The sequence below is a fragment of the Athene cunicularia genome, assembly GCF_003259725.1.
Source record: "Athene cunicularia isolate RWA chromosome 4 unlocalized genomic scaffold, athCun1 chr4_part1, whole genome shotgun sequence".
Taxonomy (NCBI): Eukaryota; Metazoa; Chordata; class Aves; order Strigiformes; family Strigidae; genus Athene; species Athene cunicularia.
In genome coordinates, this window is record NW_020799098.1 from 34788179 (window position 1) to 34811976 (window position 23798).

Here is a 23798-nt window from a genome sequence, read left to right on the forward strand (position 1 = left end):
TGTAAATGCTTACCTGCTGAAAAATGGTGATTTTAATCCTCCAGGTAGTATTGTCTTGACTGCCTCTAACTAGATCAGTAGGAATCCTTTTTTGTAAAATAGAACTTTAAATTGGATTAAAGGACTCAATTTTTATCTGGTACAAAGTATTTTACTTGAGAACACTTGTTTAGGGTGTAGTTGACCACCCTTAAAATAATTCAGGTTTTGAAACCACAGTTTGAAGTGTGCTTATGCTTCTAATTGAGATCCTAATCTACTTTTTATAATCTTGTCTTTAATACTGTATCTAGAGAGCTCTGAGGCTGGACTGATTTAGAAAACTTGATGGAATTAATTATGCTGTATACTGCAATAATAGAGTAAAACATTCCTAAGAAAAAACTCTGTTTAGTAAGGAGAGTCAAAGGGCATTTTGTTCTCATTTGTTCTGTGCTATCATAGATAGCTGAGGAATAAGATTTTTGCCTAACAGGTTTTTAGTGGTGCAGGGAGCAATATGACTCTTTAAATAATGTCCTGGGAAACCTTGGAGATATCCACTGGTGGTGAAAAGAACTGAAGTTCTCTGAAGCAGAATTTGCCAAGGCTCATAACAAAACTTAATGGATGAGGTGTGTTTAATTCCTTCAGGAATTTCCTGTTCATCTATAACAAGTGTGTCTAACCTTTCTAATTGGCTTTCTTAGGGTGGTGAGCATGCTCGAAGGTCCTCTCTTCTTAACAGCGATGAACTGTTGATTTACTACTATGATGATGTGAGAACAGCTTATGATATCTTCCAGAGGGGTGTGCAAGTATCAAGTAAGTCTAAAATTAAAGATAAGTTTTTCAACAGTATGTTAAGAACTAAAGGTCTGGGCTTTTCTGAAACATAGTTGGGGATGGGGGATGTCTACCTACCAATATGATAAACATATTGGATCTGAGCTTTCTTGAAGGCAGATTTAACTGTGACCTCTTGTGAAGCAGAGTTGTGCGAATAGAGTCCAGTGCTGTGTTCCTTAGCCTAAATCAACTTGTTGCCTCTGTGTCCTTTCCCAGCTTCCCTCCCTGCTCCCCAACACCTACCACCCGCCCCCCAAAAAAAAGGTTTGTCTTCTGAAAGTGTCTGCAAAGAATCTAGAGGCTTAACACTGAGACTGTAGTTAGTGTGGTGTCAGGAATTAAACTTAGATAACTTTTTTTATCTTTTTTAGATAATGGTCCATGTCTAGGTGTTAGAAAACCAAACCAGCCGTATGAGTGGATCTCCTATAAAGAGGTAAGTAGTCTCTCTAACTTAGTGCTAGACCTGCTTTTGTTTGCTGAGACCATTGATACAACATCCAGTAATGTGATATAACAAATCTTAATTATTTATAATGTTTTAAAGGAGTAGCAGAATATTGCAGAAAAGTATTAGTTCCTATTAGAGTATCTTAAAGGAACAGCCTCAGATATGTGCAAGGGGGAGAAGAGTATCTCCTGCACTTGATTTATTAATGTTTTTTTTTCAGAAGTTTTTGGGTTATCTTGGCAGCTTTTAGCATCTCATTGCTGAATTGTTCAGAACTTGGACACTGCCTCTGAAGGACTGCAGCTTTGAAGCAGCATTCAGGGACTGACTGCTACTACTTGAGGTGCTTGCTTCGAAGAGGCTCAGTTTACACTGGGAAAAGTCCCATCTATAGGTGTTACTTGTGCTTCTTGACAACTTGTCTCCATAGTGCTGAATGGTGGCTGTATAAGGTGTTAACAGATACACTTCTAACTAGTAGCATTATTGCTAAAAATATCTTTAGGCAAATCTTTAACAGCTGTGCACTTTTAGGTCATTCCTGATTTAATCAGTTATCTTCAAATTTGCATAAACCTTGCCTATTGCATACTGTTAAGGTCATTAAACACCTTTTGTATGTAGCAGACTTCACTTTTTCCAAGGTGATTCTGCTGTGCGCTTGTTAGGTGCAACCTCTCTTTAATAAAGCTTTCCTCTTTGAGTTATCTGACGCACATGACCTGAATCCATGTTATATATGGAAAGAATTTGGAAAATTGCCTTCTGAAGCTTCATATATAGGACTAGCTGGGTGCTATTCCCATAGCTGCCCAAATGATGCAGAAAGGGGAATGTGTAGTGCTTGTGACTGAGCAGGAATATAATGCTGAATCATTCCAGGTTCACTTCTGTGGTTTAATACAGATAACACAAAACAGCCTTTTCTGTGTATGTGAGCTTAACATTTAAACCTAACGCTTTCAAGTCCAACTGGATTAAGTGTCTCCCACTACATACTGAGTGCAAGTGTAGTATCTACAGTCAGCACAGTGTAATGATGCTGCAATATTAGCGTTATCAAGGTCACGGAAGACATTCAAAATAGCCTAGAAAACTTCTGTCTACTTCATACCAATTATTGGCCTTCTTTTTCTAAGACTTAAGGTAAAATAATGTTGAGGGGTGTATACTGATGAGCTTGCTCTCAATTATTTGTCTTCTCTCTTTTGTCCCTCCAGGTTTCAGACAGAGCTGAGTGTGTGGGCTCTGCATTACTCCACCGAGGCTTCAAGCCATCTCATGTTCAATATATAGGAATCTTTTCACAAAACAGACCTGAGGTAATTTAGTTAACAGTGTGTGTATTGGTGATCTAGCTGTTACTGAAGTGGCCCACAGTGAGCTTCCCTACTTGGAATTCATTTGGTGTTGGGAAAAGGCTAAAATTGACATTGTACACCCCCAAACCACAGACATGGCATCTTTAGCCAAGAACCAAAACTGACAACTGACACAACAGTTAGTCTTGCATTGGTTTTTTGTAGGTTTTTTTTTTTTTTTTTTTCTCCCAGAGCTGAATGTAGAAGGCCGGAGAGCAGGAAGAGAATCAGGGAATCCAGAAGAACTTAACTCATTCTCTTCTCTTTCCAGTTTATAGAGGAGGCTTGTTTGATGGGAAGCTAATGCGGTACTTGATGAATGTAATCACCATTTGCTTTGCATTACCTTGTATTCCAATGTCACTTTTAAGAGAAAGTGGTTGGAAGTCAGAAGGAGGTATTAAAACCCTTCAAAACAAAAAAATGCATAGTGATTAAATATTGGGACAAATAGGAGATATCTAAAGGTGGTGGTTCTATCTCTGCCAGAGGCCCTGGGCACAAAGATTCTGTGAGGGAGACCTGCTGATGAAGACAGAAATTGAAAATCAATTGCAGTTTAATAAAGGGGCAGAAAGACTAAGGGAAGTGACATAATTAAAGAAGATCACCTGACAAAGCAAAATGATGTTATGAAGCTGAGACAACTATGGGAATACTTAAACTGATTAGCTAGTGTTTATCCGTTTTAACCCAGAAGTAATTCTAGATTGCTGTTTCTAAAAATACTATGAAATATTGTCAATATTTATTCTCTAGACTTGTTCATTAAGTCTACTTAATAGGACCGAAGTTCTCAAATCTATGTTTATGTGCTTAGTTGCTTGTGCTGGTACTTGCTGCATTAAGCTAGTTCAATCCAAACTTGTATTAAGATAGAAGACTGGTTCTTTTTGTCAAAAATAAGCTGTCCCTCTTGATTAAACACTCCCAGCTGGACGCCATTATCTAGATCCATCTACAGTGTTGACAGGGTTAGAAATTGCATCAGTGTCTTAGGTCATGCTGGATAACAGCTTGCTGTTGGATCTCTTCTGATTTCAGTTTGTCACTGCCTTCCCTGCTGTCATTAAAATCCAAGCAGTGTGACAAGTGACCTTGAACCTCTTCTTCCCTTCCCAAACTACACCACAAATAAACCTTACCTCTAGCCTTGTACAGATGAAGAAAAACTATTTTTTCCAGACTCTTAAATCTGCAGTAGTTTGCTGCTTGGATTTTCCTACTGGAATTTCGGTTCTAATAGCTAGTTTTATTTCTGCAACAAAAAAGGCTGGGATATTTCCAACTAGGAAGCTGTTAAATTACATGACTCTTCAGTTCAATCTCCTATACTTATAACATTATGAACGGGAAGTAAAAAAGGGAGCCAGATGTTAGTGTTGTGTCAGTTAGAACTATTTCTCTCTAGATGTTTGAGTGCAAAGTCTCTGACTGCTGGGTCAATGCATTTTTTCTAAAGGAGAGCATGGTAGTGTGGTCTGTTCTTGGATCAGAGACAAAATGTGCTTGAGTTGCACTGCTTCAGCAGGCTTTGAGTTGGGTCAGGAATGAGCTGGAAAGACTTGTTTAAGACAGCAATTTTAAATCTGGGATTTTCCCTGCTGAAAACTAGTGGATGGGTGTTGTGACATCCCCAACATAATTGCTAATCCAGACAGGAGATTATGTGAAGTTTTTTATGTGAAATGATTCACATTTGTCAGTTCTAGGAAAAGACTCCTGGGGAAATCCCCTAATGGGGAAAACCCTAATGTGTTACTTAAATCCAAGTTTAGGGCTTTTGTGAATATTTATAAATAAAAATATTACTTTCTCTTTGAGTAACTGGAAAACAGATAATTTCTTCTGCAAGCAAGGAAGTAATGTTTTGGATTGAGAAAATGGGACAGTGATACATAGTGTCCCTTAAGAGAAGATCAAAGCCATGTCAGGAAGATACATTGGAACTTTCAGACTGTTGTCTGTGTTCAGTACTAGCTGCTTGCTTGGGCTTTGGGAGAGAACTGAAGTGTCAAGGTTTGATATTTGCATTTAAATACTTTTAACTTCAGAAGCTAAAATTGAAGAAAAATGTCTTGGTAGTCCAGAAAATAAAGATGCTGGCTGTTTTATTGAGAAGGATGTGAAGAGTTGTTGGAAGCTGCAACAGGAAGCTTTTATTGCTCTGAGCAGCTGCTGAAGTCTACTGTAGTGGACCCCCACCCTATTAACTGCTAAACTTCAGTCTGCTGAACAGCAATACAGTTGCCCCCTTGTTACATATACAGGTGGATACTATCTAGGAAAAAATATTCAGTGGACCCTTTCATGGCTGGTCTAGGTATGCCTGCTTAGACTTATCAGCATGTCTAATGTCTGCATGAAAGTCTAGCTACCTGTTAGCTGGCCTTGTACCAGTTTTCTAAGAAATCTTTTTGGACAAGAAGAGTATAATTTACTTATTGCATAAATGCTTTCAGAGAGATTCCCTGCATTTAAGGCTGTCTCAGTCATACAGAACTTACTTTAGGAAACTTGGTCCTAATAAATGGTTCATAAAACTGAGATTTAGCAATGTTGTTAACATAGACTCAATATTAGATACTATGTGGAATAACCAGCTGAATGATGTTTAAATTTGTCATCATATGGGGATGAGGTAACTGGATGTAGTGTGTCCTAAGTGTCCTGCAAAAGCACTGGAAAGTGTGACAGTTTGGGTGTGGGGACAGGAAATAAGCACCCTTGTTAATGCAATCCTTGTTGAATTGTAAATTCTGATAACTTTTAAAGATGCATGTTGTTTGGTTCATGTAACTGGAACTGGGTAAAAGTACTGCCTTAAGAATTTTTGTCACTCTCTGATGGGGAAGAACTGAAATATTCTGGTTCTGCTGGCTTTTTCATGTTGGAAGCTCCCATTTCAGGAATAGCATGCTACCCTGTGTTTTGGTGTAGCTAGCTGTTTACAAACTATACCCAGTAGCTACCATCTGGAAGAAGAATTACATGACTATCTTACCTTGACCATACTTTGGGTGAAAGCAAGCTTGCTGTGAGGCATTGTCAGCTTGCATCACACACGATAAGGCTGTGATATCCATTATGTTTGAGTACTGCACTTGTTAGCAGGCAAATCCTTCTTACTGCAGCTTGCAGGGATGTAATGGCATTTTTTTATAAAAGTCTTCAGATTAGATTCCTTTAAAGAAGAATGGTTAGTCTTTTGAAATTCTGAGAAACTTTCTGGGGCTGGTTTTACAAAGGACTTCTAGTTAACTACATATGTTTCATGTCTGGCCATCAAATGAGATGCAGATAATGTAGAAGTAAGAATACTGTGTATGTAAATTTGATGTGTCAAGACATGAGCAAGTCTTTATTCAATTCATATACCATGGTAATACAGAATATTGAAGACTGGCTACCTCAGTAACCTAAAACGCAGAAAAAAGTACTGTACTCTTACTTAAAGTCTCTTTCTGTAAATAGGTAAACTAAGAAGACAGTTAACATTAACTGTTTTTCAGAAGTACTTAAAATTACTTAGATGCAGAGTGGAATTTTACTAGACTGGATTCTTTCCCATAGGTCCTTATTGTTTTTATTTTCTTCCATCCACAAATTAAACTTAGTAGGTCTTGGAAGTAAACAAATTATATAAACTGCTGCTTATTTTTTATAAAGACTTGTCCAAATGAGCTCTGTCTTATTAGCTTCTTTGTTAGAATCCAAATATGAGTCTCTTGGAGGTCTGTTACAACTTGCCTAGTGACTTGCATCTCTTCTTTTTGTGCAGTGGGTTATTATTGAACAGGGATGCTACGCATTCTCCATGGTGGTGGTGCCACTATATGATACACTGGGAACTGAAGCAATTACTTACATAGTGAACAAAGGTAGGACACTTCCAGTAGTTCAGCAACTGTATGTATGATGGCAGAGCTGAGTGAGGGCAGAACTGTAGCATTCTTCAGAAGTTTTCCATTGCCATGTTCTGAAGTATGTATGGATCTAGTCTGAACTTGTCATATTGATAATGTTGTTCTCCTTCATCAGCTGACTTGTCACTGGTTTTCTGTGACAAACCTGACAAGGCCAAACTTCTGCTAACAAATGTGGAAAAAGGGGAGACTCCAGTACTCAACACCATTGTTATCATGGAGTCTTTTGGCATGGATCTTGTGGAACGTGGCAAAAAGTGTGGGGTGGAAGTCTTCAGCATGAGAGAACTAGAGGTAAGCATGCTTACCCTACTTTACTGCTTTCAGCCTGTTTAACTGTGGAAGAAGACAGTGTCTGAACAGGTTTTTAGGACCGGACAAAATGTGGTAGGTTAGTTTCAAAATACTTACCTATCTCTTAGATTGAAGTTTACACAAAAAATATTTAAAAAAAAAAAAAGGGAAAACAACTTGCTAATTGTATATCACAATGCTCAAAACTTAAGTGTATATGCCAAGATGATAGAATGAAAGCTTGTTAATATAGTCCAGACTGAACATCAGATTTGAGTGTTAAGGCTTGCCCCTGTGTAACAGTAACATGATAATTATATACTGTGACTAATACTTCAGAAATACTTATTTCAGAAAGAACCTGTGTAGGTTTTAGTCATGCCAAAAATTGCATCTTCCCCTGTACACTGAATCCTCAAAATGTTTTCTGGGGGAGGAGAAAAAGGCAGTAAACTGTTTCTGGATAAGCTTATGGTAGTGCAGGGGAATGAGACTTCCAGCTTTTGGAAGTAGAAACCAATTTGTTTAGCCACCTAACAAGTCTTGGTTGTGCTTATAGTTTTGTCTGTAGAGATCTTATGCAAGTTTATTTAATAACTTCACTCTCACTCATTATTTGGAGAACTCTGTCCCAGGATCAAATTGCATAAAGTACATCATTACTGTGAGATCATGAAATCGGGTTTAGCCTGGTTCCAGCTGGAGTTCTGGTGAAGGCTTGGCTCACTAGGACTTGAATATCTCCAAATAAGTGTTCTTGTCTTGTGCAGGTGCTGGTAACTGGTGTGAAATACTTCATTTTGCTGAACTTGTTTTCACAGTAGTCTTTACTGCTATGTTAACAGGGCCACCTTCTGGTAAAGATGTGAAAATGCCAGCATGTCTTTTAAAAAGATGATTATATTGTAGCTATAATCTCAGCAAGACTGTCAGTTTGGGGCTAAAAACATTATGCAGAATGAGTGACTTATATAGCTCACTAGCAAAAGGGTTGGGTTAAACATAGAAAAAGATTGCCCCGCTGCAAGCTGATACGCTAAAATCAGCTTTTTTCCTTGAGTTGAACTCCAGTTTTTGGCAGAGGAAGATGCTTTCCACTGGATCTTCTAGCCACAGAAAAACAAAACCGGGGTGAATGTTATCTTTAAGTTAGAAGTTTAGATGCTTAATTAGTGACTTCCACCTGTACTTTGTAGCTCTTAATTAACAACACTTGATGTTTGGATTAATGCAGTAATAGATGCTCCAAGAGCCTTTTCTCTAAAATCTCAGAAGTTAGGCAAACAAATATTTCTAATAGTGTTTTAGTGAACAGGAATAAGTTTTGTCACTTTTTTTTTTTTTAAGGGTTAGATCTTTTAGTGTCTCCTGGAAGGCAACTATGAACTGTTTGGGAGTTTAAATTAGAATTGAATTACTATTTCTAGCTTTAAGTAGTTTTTTCCAGATTTCTGGCTTGAGTTTATTCCTCAGCTGTGTTTTATAGGTTATGTGACCAGTTCCTCTCTAATAACTAACTAATATCTGTGTGTATGCTGTGGCTACTTAGAGCTGAGTAGCTGTGAATAAATGGCAATTCAATAGGAAGACATGTTGGAGCTCAATTCTAGGAGATCAAAAGAAGTGTGTGGAGATTTTAGCTGTATATTCAGTGAATACCAAATTTTACTCAAAACAGGCTGTAGGGAAATATTGAGCTTCCAGTGCTACTTGAAATGCAGGTGCTGTTTTAAGCAGATGGCTGTGCTGTCATAGTGGCAAATTTTTGCATAATGGCACTGTTTCAAAAGGCCAAATTTACAAGTATGAGAATGTTACCAGACATTCCTTTTTTTCTTAAACCTATTGGGGTAATCTAAGAGGTACATCATACTAAAGAGAGTCTAGGGCTAGTAAAGGAATGCATGGTGCTATTGTGTACTTGGAATGTAAAGACAACAGTGAAGTTGGTGTGTCTGCCCTCAAAGGGTGATTCCAAATCTATACTTAACAAAAGGTCCATTTAAATTTGTGTAAGTCCTTAAGCTAGTATTGTTTCTAGTCTTAAATAGGCATGAGAATAGTAAGTCTTGATTTGAATCTTTAGATACTGAATATTGGCTTTCAAGTCTTTCCTCTTAATCGTTACATCCTTGATGATAAAAGGATCTTCTTGGTATCCAGTCTTTTCTGCTTAAAGAACTATGATGTCATTAATGGTCAGGCCTGAATAATCATAAGGAAGGAGAGGGAAGAAGAGGATCTGGAGGAGAGAATCTTGTACTTTCTACTCTTTACTATAAAAGATGTACAAACCACCAATGACTCTTCATGGGGAAGCTCAGTCTTCCTTCTCACCAGCAGTGATGTTGATGCGAGGTGCTTACTGAGATGAATCTTGTTTCATCTGTTCAGCAGTTGTCAGTGGCAGATGTCTTCTGTATGAGGAGTAGGATTGATTACCTGATGTGGCTTGTCATAACACTGTTTAACCTTGAGATTTTCTAATGAGTGACTTCTGGTTTACTAGCTGGGAAAAAACCTATGAGTTTGTTACCACTTTTGTACCTGTAGGACATGGTAGTTATTATACATATCTTTAAGAAGTCCTTTAAAGCCTCTATTACTCTACAATAGTTAAAAAATGGAATATTATGGTGTTTGTGATGGTTGTCTGGTAGACTTAAAAAGTTACATGCTCGTGTCTAAGCTGTCGCTCCCCCTTCTCTCCTTTCTGTAGGAGCTGGGAAGATCACACAGGCAAGAACCTATGGTAAGTATTAAATTAGTTCAAGTGACAATCTGAAGCTGGATAGCATTCTCTAGATGGAACTAGCAAATTTCCCTATTTCCCTTAGCTCAGCAGTCATACTAGTATATCAGTGTTTTGTGCAGTAAAATCTTTTTCCTTGCTATCTTAACCATACTAATATTTTCTTAACTCTCATAGCCTCCAAAGCCAGAAGATCTAGCAGTCATCTGTTTCACCAGTGGAACAACAGGTACACCTCATTACATTATGCAGAATTTATTATCCTGTATGTGCAAAAGTAATTCAGAAGCCATCCTTTTTTCAAGCCTCTCCCTTGCTGCTGCATCTTTTTGGCAAGTAGTAGCTGGGGAAGTTTTATGGTAAGGCTCCCTTTTGATTTTTCCCATTAATCAATACAGAGTTGCAGTACTGGGAGTGTGGAGGTGTTACATTTGTGGGCTTTGAAATAAGTACTGAACCTGTATTTCCATTATAATAAGGGCTCTGCTTCAGACTTTCAGTTATTCCATAGTATTTTTTTTTTGTCCTGTATTAGCAAAATTTGCTGCTTAGCTCTAAGCGACTGTACTGTAAGACCAAAAGAGAAAGACTGTCTAGATGTCACACTTGACATTTGCAAGTTAATATCCAACACTGGCAGGGAGCAAAAGGGAAGAGTATAATGGCAAGATATGCTTAAAGCAGATGAGAAAACAGAAATTAGGCTGGCTTTGATAGATGCATCTTCATGGAAGTGTTTAATTTTGAATGAGAAGCTTATCCAGGAAACATGACATTTTCTTAAGGATTTGCTCTCCTTATGAAATTTGAGGACATTGCACAAACATACTACCTAACTGTTACCAGCTATTCTTGGAAGTGTTAGGTAGTTCTCTACCTTTGTTTAATTGATATGTGAAGAAAGGTATTAATATCAAAGAAGGGACTAATTGATTGAAATGCTATTAGATTAGTTTTAACACTACTTGGTAACTTAAAGGATTGTCCTGTTTCAGCTCGGTTAGGGTTAAGTTTCTCCCAAGCAGGGGGAAGGGCTCTGCAGCGGCTGGCAGCAGGGTGGGAAGCTTTTCTTTGTGGCTTTGGTTGAGGAAGCACATGTGGCAGGCTGGCTCTTTCACTGCAGTGTTTCTCTGTATATCTTTTGTCTTGTTTACTGTTATTACTGTTTATTGTTGTTGTTGTTATTGCTATTGTTCAGATTGTTATTTATTACACTGTTGTATTAAATTTCTCCTTATTTTAACCCGGGGTTTGTGGCCCTACTTGGCCTGAGGGTGGGGGAGAGACAACAGCAACGTGGTCTCCGGTCCCAACAGGGCTTAAACCAGCACAAGGATCTAAAAATTTCACTGTTGCATACTGATGTGCTTCTTCCTTAGGAGACCCCAAAGGAGCTATGATCACTCATCAAAACATAGTCAGCAATGCTTCAGCTTTTGTGAAAACTACAGAGGTAAACTGCAAAGGTTAATGTTGTGGATTTCTGTGAAGGGAAGAATCTCGGGAGTAAAACCAACATCGAAATCTCTTTAACTTTGGTCTTTATTTTTAGTAAGATCCAAGTGAAAAAGTAACTTGACGGCATTCTGCCCATGCTAGGTCAGAAGTCAGTGGTTATTGGTTTCTTCTCTCAGGGTCAAGAACCTGACAGATTTACAATTGGTCTGATCCAAGCAAAATGTTATAAAGATCCTGATGGAGATCTAAATTACATTCTGTCATAGGCTTATAGTGTTTGTCATTAGCATGAGCTCTGTATCAGAGGGTTTGTGTAGAGCCTAACCTTTTTCTCTGAGGATGGGAGAAGCTATTAATTGTTTTAACCCCCCAAAATACTTTAAGCCCTTGCATAAATGAGCAAGCAGCATGACTCTATTTTTGTGGTACAGTGTTAACTTTTAGTTTACAGTAGACTACTAAAGGTCATCTGCAGGCTAGCTAAGACAGTTCTAACACATACAGATGTAATAAAAAATACAATTTCATTTATTTTTCCAAGTATTCTGCATGTAGAATTGTTTTTCAAATTAAGCAACTGTGCTCACAATTAGATCATGTAAGGTACTTCTGGTATGAACTTTATGGTAAATTGGATAAGCAGACTTTCTGATCTAAGATGAAAGTGTGGCATACTACTTCATATACTACTAAGGCATACTATTTTAACTGTTTTTGTTCCACCTCATTCCCAGTGTATATAATGGACCTTTCTTTGGTTTCTATCAGACTTTGTTTCTATTCATAATTGTATGAATAAGTTGTAATAATCTGCTCACTGTACTCATTACTGTACTCATTTCTGCAGTGTGTTTACTCATGCTAAAGTTATTGCTGCTGTCTTTTTAATGAAAAACAATGAAGCTTCATTGCAAACAACTGAAGCAAGGACTATGCTAGTGTTTAGATACTAGATTTCATTGTGTTTAACTTGGGCAAAATAGAGAATCAATGAGAATTAAATTAATTTTACTAATGCTTTCAGAAAACATTTATGCCTTCCTCTGATGACGTTCTGATATCATTCCTGCCCTTGGCTCATATGTTTGAGAGAATCGTTGAGGTAAGCATCTGTTTGTTGTAGTGAACTATAGGGAAGCTTGCTTTTCTTACAGAATGTATGTCTCTTGAATCCCAGTAATACATGCCATTCCTTTTTTGACTCTTGCACATGTGTATGAAAGCTTGAGGTAAAGTTCAGGAAAACAGTATCTCATAAACAATATCCGTTGAGTCCTAGACAGCTGGCTTTCATGCTGAAATGTAAACGTTAACCTTAGAGCTAGGATTAATAAACTGGTGTACTAGAACCTGAGACAATCCCTTAGTGTGCACACACTGCCTAGAAATTCCCTCTAATATAACCAGTTCACTATGAATTCATGCCATTCTTTAGTCTGCAGACTTTACAAATTTATTTTATAATGTGGCATCCTGCTTGCTTACACAAAACTAATTTTAAGTTGGCTAGCTTTACCATTTCTTCCAAGAAACTTCAGTAAAAGGAATGGATTTTGTTTCAGTGGAGTTCTCTTCCAGGAAATGAAAATGGCTTTTAGTGCCATATAGTGACAAACCTTGAAGTTCTCTTGGATAGCTTGTTTTGCCATATAGCAAAACATGGGGCTTCATTTTTGAGGATGAAGGGGCTCAGGTTGTCTTAATACTGTCAGTCTTAAGGACCCCTGAGCCCATAGTTAGGTGGTATGCATTACTGAAAGGGTGCAGTTTTCTCAAACTTCTTATATAGAGGCATGGGTATTTCATTATTGTACTTAGTAAAGTTGAATTAACACCTCTCCCGTAGTTGAGATTGCAGACTTCTGTTGAAGGTAGTCATGTCCCAGTTTATGTAGGGAGATAACAGGCTCTGTGCAAGTGTGAAAAGGCACATGGACTCAGGATTTCAGTTAGGAGTCCTGAGCTTTCTATCAAAAGTGTGTACATACACATACAAAAATGTATATATGTATGTTATGAAGACTGGGAATAGAGCCTAACTGAGGCGTACAGGTGCCCTTAGGCTTTCAGCACTCTTTCTCCTGGTAGCCTGGATACCAGTTACACTTCAGTGTCTGTTTTACTGATGCCTGTCTTGCACCAGAAGGTACAAGCTCTGTAGGTACAAGCTCTTGATCTTGCAGTAGAAACAGGATGGGAGCTTGTGTTCAAAAGGATAAAATGAGAAGAAAGTGTTTGGATCTCAGTATTCTTCTGCTGTTTGAGGTTTTTACAAAGTAGTGATTACTTGCTCAATCTCCCTGTGTTCTATACAAGAACACTTTTGGTAGAAAGGAGAAAATATTTACTGTTTGGGGTAGGTATGAACATAAGCTGTGTGAGAAGCTATCTTTAGAGACGTACCCCCGTTGTGAAGTTGATGCTGATTTTTGGCTTCCGAAGTTAGAGGGTCAGTGAACTTGACAGGACAAACATGTTCCCGCCTAGCAAAGGCAGCTGCTGCTCAGTCCATCTGGACTGATGCATTTGCTGCTTTTTAGCAGATGGTGACAAAGCACAGGTGAAAGGGAGAAGCAACATTTCAGCATGTCTCATGCAGAAAAGATAAGAATGGATGGCAGGGAGTGATGGAAGAGGTGTTATGGAGGAAGCAGGAGTAAAAAACAAAGGTATAGGTAAAATCAAGAAGAGTAGAGATGTTAGAATAAATTAAACCTAAACAAAATAGGAGAGAAAGGGGGTGTATAGGTGTGGGGGGTGTATAGGTGTGGGGGGTGAAGCTTCTAGACTCTTAGAGAATGTAGAACACAACAGGATTAAGTCTGCTTTCCTTGGTGTAGGTCTGAAGTTATGTGGAAGTAAGCAGTGGTTCTGCTAGAATCTTCTAAAGAGTGTTTTGATCACCTAACAATAAATAAGTTCTGTGAAACAGGAAGGAAAACTGGAGTGCAAGAGAATGGAAATCAAGGCAGAAATGCCTGCTGGACAAGCAAATAGAGTGTACTGACTTTAAATGCAGAATTTCTTAGCATATGTCAGGGAACAAACAAAGGTCTAGTATTTTTAGATAAGCTTGTTAAATACTTCAAATAGAGAAGTTCTGCTTTTCAGTCTTGCTACCTCTGAGTCACTGGCACTGTCTTATTTGTCCAATTGCTCTTTTTGGATAGGGGCTTTTGTGCTGTATCTTATTCTATCAAAGTTCTTGGCCTCTATACACCAGGCATGTCTTGCTACTTGGTCTTTCTAGTCCCATCCTATAATCTGAGAATGCTGCAGAAAACTAGTCCAGAAGCTTGAGAGGATTTCAGGTAGATCCTGCATAGTCCACTCTGCATAGGATTGTTATACCTATACAGCCGGAACACATCATACGTCCTGTGTTTTCAGAGTGTTTACTTTTTTCTAACAGTGTGTGGTTCTGTGCCATGGAGCTCGGATAGGATTCTTTCAAGGGGATATCAGACTACTTATGGACGACCTAAAAACACTGCAGCCAACTATATTTCCTGTAGTACCAAGACTCCTGAACAGAATGTTTGACAAGGTAAGTCCACAGGCACAAGTCTAGACCTGTGCAGGGTTTTAAGAGACTTCATGAAGTTTGTGCTGCCAGGGTAGGAGTAATTGTTGTGCTCTGGTATGTTAAATTGCCATGGTAACAAATATGTCTATCTCTTTTAGAAAGAGTTGAAAGTGTGGGGAATAGTACTGGTTGTATTGAAACACTTTCAGGCAGTAAATACTAGTGTTGAAATGTCTGACTAGGGATCTTGGTTCTCTTTAGCTTGATTAAGGACTTACTGTTTTGCTCTGTTCAAGTTATTTAAGTCCAGCCTACCACACGGACATGAAGCTTAGCATCTGCATGACACGTTTTTAGCATCTGACTCATGGAGTGGAATTTGCAAACAAAGGTCAGGTATTTGCCTATGCTTGCAGGGATGCATACGCAGGGAGAACTATAAATCAGCCAGTTGGGAGTGCTGGGGAGGTGTGTCTGCAGCCCCAGTCCCTCCTGTGCCTGCTCAGGGACCCCTGAGATGGGAATTCAGAAATGGATTCTTTCTTGGACTTCAGCTTTTAAATCATCCTCTTGCATATGGATGACTGACTCTTCGTAGGATGCAGCCAGAGGAGTTGAGGGCCGTAGTAAGTCCTGTGACTGCTAAAGAAATGGCAGGGCTGTGTATGCTGTCTTAGCCAGGACAGTGCTCTAATCATGAGACTAGAGGAACAGCAAGTAATACAAGGTTCTGTTTGGCCCCAGGAACAAATAGTGCAACTCGGATCCATTTGGAGGGGAGGAAATCAGCCTGTAGTGCTTAAAACATAGCCCCTTGTTCTGCTCTCACAGTCTGTACTGCAATTTGAGAAGCAGAGCCAAAGCCGGGGACTCTTCTCCTTTCATGATGTCCACTTGTTTGTTAACTGTGGTGCCCTGAGGCTTTCACACTTCTGTGGCACTGTTTCAACCTCACCCAGGCTTGCAGTAACCTACCATGTGAAGTTAACAAGAGGGAAATTGGTTGTGATGGGCTGGATCTTTCTCTTTCCAAGTGAACATACTAATCTGTGGTCTGCTCTGTGGCTTCCTGAGAATAACTAGGAGGAGCCTTTGAAAAATTACCTAAAAAGCAAGTTTATATATGCAAGACAGATCTCATTTAGTGTTTCTGAAGGGACCTGCATCTCCTCAGAAAGCCTTGTTACTTTTCATGTTATGATGGTGTGGTGTGCTTCTCCGAATATGCTGGGGATTATACTCAATTTGAATTTTGATGATGGTGGAACAGAAAATTAAAACATCAATTTTAATTCATTAATTTTAATGGAAAACTATACATTGAAACAGCATTGCACAGTATGATGGGAAGCAAGAATTAGTTAAGTGCTAATTTTGGTGGACATCTCTTGAACTGAGGTAGAAGCCAAAATCAAAATCTGCAAGTATTTCTTACTAGAATTAAGAATCTCTATGCATGCTTCTGTAAGAAAAAGGGAATGGTAGTCTGTGAGACTTCTAACCACAAATCATCTTTCTTAATAGATTTTTGGACAGGCAGATACTTCATTAAAGAGATGGATGCTGGATTTTGCTTCCAAGAGGAAAGAAGCAGAACTCAGAAGTGGTATAGTTAGAAATAACAGTTTCTGGGATAAAGTCATCTTCCGCAAAATACAGGTATACTGAGTCTAAATTTGCAATTGCTGAATTTCATATGAATGGTTATAATTTGGTATGGCTTTCGTCACTGATTAAAGACTACCTTGATACTCAGAGTAAAAATCAAAGCTGTCTTTTTATTTCTAACTCTCATTTTTCAACTCCCTTTGTTCTAGTAGTATCAGCTAACTGTATTAAGGAAGTTACTCTAAAACAGCCTGGGGAGTCTCTCTTACCACTTTGAAAGAAAACGCTGCCCTTCTGAAGGAGGAATGCTAAATGTGACACAGTGCCACCTGTAGCCCCCGCTTCTCCTCACTGTTGGTCACCAGCAAGTTATGCCTGCTATTATATCTGGCACTCACTTGCTATGGCCTTAACTGTGGTTGTACAACATGCTGCTGTGGCTGCTTTTTATAGCATTTGGGATGTACGAGAAGCTGATACAAGGCAGTTAAAAATAAAGTTATTGCTGTAAGGCCATGACTTGAGCTCTTCTGACTTTTGGCAGAGTCTGCATTGCAGCAACATCACAGCATAGTCTTTGTAGATACTGTATGGTTGAGATACTGTTTCTTCCAGCCACTAATGAGATTAAAAACACTGCAAGAAAGACAGCTTGCAATAGGAGACTAAACTTTAACATTTGTGGGTGGCGCTGTATGTGAATAGTGGCTGAGGATAGGATGGAAAAAGACTCTGGAAATCTCTCTAAAATGCTTTTGGTGTCCACAGTATCTTGTGTCTGTTGTAGGCAAGTTTGGGAGGAAAAGTAAGGCTGATGGTTACAGGAGCAGCACCTGTATCTGCAAGTGTACTTACCTTCCTGAGAACAGCTCTTGGCTGTCAGGTGAGTTTCCTGGCTTTAACTGTAAAACATAAGATTAATACCCAGTTCCATCTTTGATGTTGGAACATTTCTAGAAGTCTGATTATATGGATAACTTTCTGGCATTCTTCTTGGAGACTACACAAGTGGGTACTCCTTTCTAGATTTTTATCTCTCAGTCCATTGAGATTTCTGTATTCATCCCAAAGTCTTTATTATAACTGAAGTAACCAGCTGAACTTTCTTAAGGGAAAATTTTGCAGAGGGGGCTGCTATAAGCAATAATTAATGTTCTTAGATTAAGTTTCTGGGGCTTGCCTCATAGAACTATTGATAACTACTGTAGAGAACTTAATCAATGTGATGATACAGTAGTGGTGTTGTGTTGAAGGTTAGACTGTGGAGAATCAGACTGCACACATTGCACTTATTTTCAGAGCCTCTTCAAATACATGCTTTTTGAGGTAAAATCTGAACAACAACATCACGGGATGGAACAAATGGGTTGAAATAAATTTCAAGGGTAGAAAACGTGAAAACACTCTAAAGTGTGAGGCTGCTATGACTTCTTGAAGTTGTTCAGTAGTGTGCTGGTGTATCAATGCATTCTGCACAGAAAAGGGACACCTGTCTTGTATGTAGTAATTGCAGAGCTGTGATGGGGTATAGGGATTCTGTTCCTGGCTGCCTTGGACAAACCTGTTCTTAAATGATGTAAATGAAGTTACTGCTAATGCCACTGTACTTAGTTTTTTCTTATTGCTCCCTCTGTTGCTTTTTGTTTTGGTATATACAGGTGTCACGTAGCATGTGAAATTGAGTGAAACTGAGTAAATGTTGGAACTGTAGGTGGAATATTGGCACTTAAAATTGTGTATTGTGATAAAACTAATATAGTGATAGTATTTTTATAAGATGCTGGGAATTTTGCTAAACTCAAATTTAAACAACTAGAAAAAGAATTAAATATTACTTTCATTTTAATAAGAAACTGTATGTTGAAAAGTAAGAATCTTCTGGTTTCACATCCTAGTTCTATGAAGGTTATGGACAGACTGAATGCACAGCTGGATGCTCACTGTCATTACCTGGTGACTGGACAGCAGGTATGGTGTTTAACAGTCTGCCTGTCTGTTAAATTTCAGGATGCTACAGAGTCTGATCACATGTAGTCTTCAGTAACATCTATCATAAAATATAAGATTCTGTCTTTCTTCAAGTGAAGTTTTGGAGGGATCCCTTTAAGTTTCTGCTGCTAAATAGCTAGTTCAGTAATCCAAACTTAATAGGCTTTGTCCTTGTAAGTTGAAGTGGATTTAGGAAAGGGGAGGTCATACTATCAACCGTTGTAATATTTACAGAATATAAGTCTGCTGTATAAAAAACACAGTGTTGGAAATTTAGATGGAATTTTTCAGTGTTGGAACAGTCTGCATTTCTGTTGGCTTTTATATTTCTGGCTTCCTAACTGAAATAATACTGATAGTTGAAACTATAGTGGGACTTCTGCTACTTAAATACATCAAAGGAGAGCATCCTAACTACAAGAAAAAGCAAGCCTGAGTACATGGTATAGATTGTACCATTCTAGGGATATCAGAGAATGTTCCAGTCCCAGCAAATTTTAAGCTATTACTGTACTGGTATTGGTGAAGTACATTAGCAGAAATCAGTTTTCCATCTTTTTTTACTTTTGCATGTAGCTAGCTTACTGTTTTAAGAACCTAACTTTTTTAAAAAGGAGTTCAGGCTGTTGAAGTGTTACTGTATTTAATAGGTCACGTTGGAGCACCCATGCCATGCAGTATCATCAAGCTTGTTGATGTACAAGAAATGAATTACTTGGCTGCCAAAGGAGAGGGTGAGGTAGGTAATTTCAAAAGGTCTATGTGAGCCTCTTATGAAATCTTGGAAAATTTTTTTTGTTCCTGAAATAATTAACTGTCCGAGTTTAGTAACATGGCCTGCTACCAAAAAATCATTGCCTGCATGCAATGTCAGATAACTATTCACAGAAGCAAACCAGACAATAGTGTATTGAGGGAAGAAAAAGTGGATTACTGAGAGATAACAGATTACTGTGTGTTTATAGTTGTATGACCAACATGCCATCTTCCAGTTGTGGGATAGCTGAGAAGCTATCTGTCTCGTGCTGCATTTATTCTTCAGTAAAATGCTAGTAGAGGGCTTCCCCCCACCCCTGCTGCCAAGTACTGGTGAACAGCTGATCCATGTAGTTTGTTACCAGCTTGTAATCTGTGAGATGAAGTAATTTAAAGTGCCTGGAACAGTGTTAAGAGAAATGGACATAAAATGCCATGAAGGCTGCTAATGATTTGACAACTGTCTGCACATCCTTCTGAACTCTTTTCTACAGCCTGCACTAATTAAATGTGTATGTTCTACAAATTGCGGACTCAGCTTTGTATGTAGTGCTATATACTGTCTTTTTCAATTTTTTTTTTTCAAGTAAAATATATACAGCTTGAACTTTGTTTTGAACAAATGTCTATGTAGTAAAAGCCTCGACAGTAAATTAATGGTAGTGTCTTTAATATGCTTTCAAGAGGCCTTGGGGGCAGCTGGCGGTAAGAAGTAAATAAATAAAAGTGGCTTAAGCAAGTAACTAATTTGTGACTGCAAACAATATATAATGATTATTTGTTTTGGTTGTAACTTGTATGAGACTAGAGACAAATCATTGGGCTTTAATTCCTAGAAATACTCATGGATTTAGTTGGGCTTGGTAACTGTTTGCAAGTGGAGAGCAATGTCAAGATTCTTTCCTGTCTTGCATATGACTCCATGTTTAGTCTTCATTGGCAATTTTTCCTCAGTTTATACTTTTAAAGCTTGGTCTGCTAGAGGAACTGTGTATAAATGGGAAGCAGTTGAGTAGTTTTTAAACACTTCTAAAAATGTTTTGCTTGCACTTACTGTTTGCTGCATTGGGAGTTACTCTGGACCTGAATAAATATGGTAGCCCCTTAATGTATCAGGTACTGTCTTAGTCTTTCAGTCCTTCCTCAGTGTGAGCTATTCTGAATTTAACAATAAGTGTTGTAACTCATTTCTCATAACTGAAGCCCATAGCTACAGAATTGGCTGTCATCATTGTTTGCCAAAAATAGGTGGTCCTCTTCATTGTCTATCTGCTCTTCAACTGGATTAACACTCCTAGTCCTCTCTGAGAGTAAGCTTTCAATATTCTCTGTTCTGTCAGCCTTGCTTTTCACTCTTGCCAGTTATCCATGTTCAAGAAGGATAAATTTGTGAATAGAATTATATATGCTCATATGCAGATGAGGTCTATTAATGCCTGATGACTCTTTAGCCAATTCCTTGTCCACTTTAGGATTGTACTAATCCCCTAGACTAATAGTTGGCCTAGTATTTTATCAGCCCCTATTGATATTTATCATCCCTTTGGTCTTAACCTAAAACTCGATTTTTCTATCCCATTCTTCTAGTTTGTTCTAGGGTCCTGATACTATTGCCCAGACCCTTTGTATTGTTTCATGTCAGCCACACATGGTAAGCCACTCCCAAGCTGATGGGATGGCTCAAATCTGTTATTGCTTCTGAGGACTCTTGTGTAGGGAGGGCTTTTGAGACTCCTGATTCCCCAACAGTTATGCACAGTGGGCATCTTTAAGCTTTGTTTCAGTATTGATTATCTTGCCTATCTCTCTCTGTCCTCACTTGTAAGGAGGTATTTTATAGTTCTGCTGTTCCTTAAATAATAAGAGTCCTGTCCTGTGTGTCTCCCCTCTCACTACCAAAGAAACTTAAACAACCTTGGGTGTTATATTGAGAAGAAATTACTTAAGTCTGGAATCGTGTCTGGATATTTCAGGCTCTACTCCATGTTCCTGACTAGTTGCTTTACTTTTATGTTCTCTTACTGACAGATCGTCTACTAACTATTTTAATTTTGTAAGGTCTGACCTGATTCTCTGGCATCATCTTTCTCTCTAAACCTTTAATCTTGTTAGTCCTTTTCTCAAACCTTGTAAGCATGTTTTTTTGATCCTAATAATGCCTATGTATCCAGTTTTATCCAGAGTAGTTGTTCTTGGTTTCGTACTTGGTACACAAATCCACACAACCTTTAGTTTAAAGAAATTGCAGATTTCCTTTATAGAGAAATCTTGAGTGCTCTAAGCCCTAAGGTGTTAACTGGTTCACTTTTGGACAACAAACATGTAATTTATTTGATAAACAGCTTTTTCATCACTAGTTTTAGCACAATGCCCCTGCTGCTTACTGAAGCTGAAACAAACATGTTGCCAGGCTGAGTGGTAATATTTCTGGATCCAGCAGAATTTCTTCAGATAAATAAAATTTCCTCCGATTAAATTCAGGTTATTCCATTAGCAGGTAGGAACACTGCTGTTAGACTAGAAGACAGATGCTTCCAATTGCTTCTTAGTATACTTTATACCAATGGAAAACATTAGGTTTCCAAAAACCACAAGTAGAGATTTCGGGCATAAACTTTGTCTTGTCTTTTTAGTGGGAGTTATTGAGAACAATTGGAGAAGCATTCATTGCAAAGAGTATGTAACTTTCTTCCCATTATGGTAGCATACATTAACAAATGGTTGTTTTCAGGTGTGTGTAAAAGGGCCAAATGTATTTCGGGGCTATTTGAAAGATCCAGAAAAAACAGCAGAAGCTCTGGACAAAGATGGCTGGCTTCATACAGGAGATATTGGGAAATGGCTACCAGTAAGTTAACTTACATAGCTGAAATGTACTTCTGTAGTTATTAGCTGTAATTTTAATAAATATAAAATATTTTGTATTAAACACAATTAATTAGGTGAAAGATGAGTAATTTTAGGAGGAGGGTAATTACTGTTGTAGATAAATCTGTGTGCCTGGGGCTGAAGTATGAGCAGTGTCTGGGGCTTTCCCTAGTTTAGGTTAGATGGGTGCAGAGCCTGTTTCCTTCTTATATTAGTTTGACAGTACTCTGACTCAAGCACTATTTTACTGTACCAGTGTGGCATGCTTAAGCTGTGGAGATTGTTTTTTCACTTGAAGTGCCTCTTCTCAGTGAAAGTTACTTCTGTCAACAGAATGGTACATTGAAGATCATTGACCGGAAAAAACACATATTTAAACTAGCCCAGGGAGAGTACATTGCACCAGAGAAAATAGAAAATGTGTATTTGAGATGTGAAGCACTTGCTCAGGTGTTTGTCCATGGAGAGAGCTTGCAGGTAAGCATTCTTCCGGTAATTTTAAAAATGAATGCAAGAAGAGACTGCAGGAAAGTCTTCCTTTCCTCCCTCCCCTCACCTCAACCTTTGGGACTGAAACTTTTTAACAATACACACTATCGTTCTGAATGTACTTTGACTCCAGCAGTTATATAGCATGTCTCTGGATTTAGTTTCAGACCAGCTGAATTAATTTGAATTAAGTTGCTAACAGTGTGCAGGAAAAATAAAACCACCCAAACCAAGATGTCCAGGTTTTTACAAGTGTAAATTGAAATGTGGGTGTTAACAAGAGTAATTCTCTTCAGTGCAGGCTTCTGAACTGCACTCTGTTCCAGTTGCAAAAAGCAGCAGGATCAGAAATGCTGTCCAAAATCAACACTGACTAGTAAGAAATGTGTAGGAACTACAGTGTTGACTTTAAAAGGAAAAAAAAGAAAGCTTGACAAAAATTCCTTTTTAGGCCTTCTTAGTAGCTGTTGTGGTACCTGATCCTGAGACTTTGCGGAGCTGGGCCAAGAAAAAGGGGTATGAAGGCTCATATGAAGAGCTATGCAGAAACAAGGTGAGTCATATCTAACTAAACAGTTAGTTCTTCTGCATCAACTTCTTCAAGCTATACAATGCATTTCTGTATCCACAGGACCTCAAAAAACACATCCTGGAAGACATGGTGAGGATTGGGAAAGAATCTGGTTTAAAGTCATTTGAACAGGTAAGATACTTGTGAGAACAATAATTTAAACTTCTAAACACCAATATAATCTGACCTCTCCAGAACTGCTTTTCATTTATATCTGGAAAATTTAAGTGATGAGCTTTGTTATGATATCTGGGCAGTTTTTTAATAGCCTTGTCTATTTCAAGGAGTGCAGTTTGGCTAGTAACTGTTTACTTTCCAGGTCAAAGACATTGTCATGCACACTGAAATGTTTTCTATTGAAAACGGCCTGCTGACGCCAACACTGAAGGCGAAGAGACCAGAACTGCGAAAATATTTCCAGTCACAGATAGATGAACTCTATGCTAATGCCAAAATGTAACTGAGTGGAATGAGGAAAGTGGCACACGTCTGATGTCTACTGTTGGCCTTCATATCTGTAATTTTGACTACAGCAAACATAGGGAAGGAAACTGTGCAATCATTAACTTGTACAAAAATGGGTACTTGCCATAGGAACACTGAAGAAATGGAACACTGCCTTACTGTCAAGTTGTGTTGCATACTGTTTTTATGGTGACCTACAATTTCCAAAAAGAGCCTTAACTATAAATGGTAACTATATGTAAGTTATTTAAGACTTCCTTGGCCAAAAATGGGACTCTCCTTCAACAAGGAGCTAAGGTTTTCTTATTGTCAGCATGTTTGCTGTCTGCAGTGTTATTTCTGCAGCTGTCAGTTCCACAAAGGATTTGGCAGGTTTGAAAATGCCTCTAAGTAGCTTGCGTCCTCAGAAGGATTACTTAATCTGTTCAAAAAAACCCAAACCAACCCCCACCCCCC

At 38.4% G+C, this 23798-nt stretch overlaps 1 protein-coding gene across 2 annotated transcripts in view; it reads left to right on the plus strand.

Annotated features, from left to right (window-relative positions):
- The window catches only part of ACSL1 (acyl-CoA synthetase long chain family member 1), a 38326-nt gene extending 14530 nt beyond the window's left edge, over window positions 1–23796 (plus strand). For both annotated transcript variants that reach the window (XM_026846755.1, XM_026846756.1), the window contains exons 3-21: window positions 690–804; window positions 1200–1264; window positions 2500–2601; window positions 6422–6521; window positions 6682–6860; window positions 9580–9612; window positions 9790–9841; window positions 10992–11065; window positions 12095–12172; window positions 14483–14617; window positions 16121–16255; window positions 16992–17087; window positions 18100–18172; window positions 18844–18932; window positions 21681–21797; window positions 22151–22294; window positions 22758–22859; window positions 22938–23009; window positions 23197–23796. In XM_026846755.1, coding sequence (XP_026702556.1) covers window positions 690–804; window positions 1200–1264; window positions 2500–2601; window positions 6422–6521; window positions 6682–6860; window positions 9580–9612; window positions 9790–9841; window positions 10992–11065; window positions 12095–12172; window positions 14483–14617; window positions 16121–16255; window positions 16992–17087; window positions 18100–18172; window positions 18844–18932; window positions 21681–21797; window positions 22151–22294; window positions 22758–22859; window positions 22938–23009; window positions 23197–23337 — 1902 coding nt within the window. In that variant the 3' untranslated portion in view covers window positions 23338–23796. The remainder of the gene's footprint in view (window positions 1–689; window positions 805–1199; window positions 1265–2499; window positions 2602–6421; window positions 6522–6681; window positions 6861–9579; window positions 9613–9789; window positions 9842–10991; window positions 11066–12094; window positions 12173–14482; window positions 14618–16120; window positions 16256–16991; window positions 17088–18099; window positions 18173–18843; window positions 18933–21680; window positions 21798–22150; window positions 22295–22757; window positions 22860–22937; window positions 23010–23196) is intronic.
- The last annotated feature ends 2 nt before the right edge of the window (window positions 23797–23798 follow it).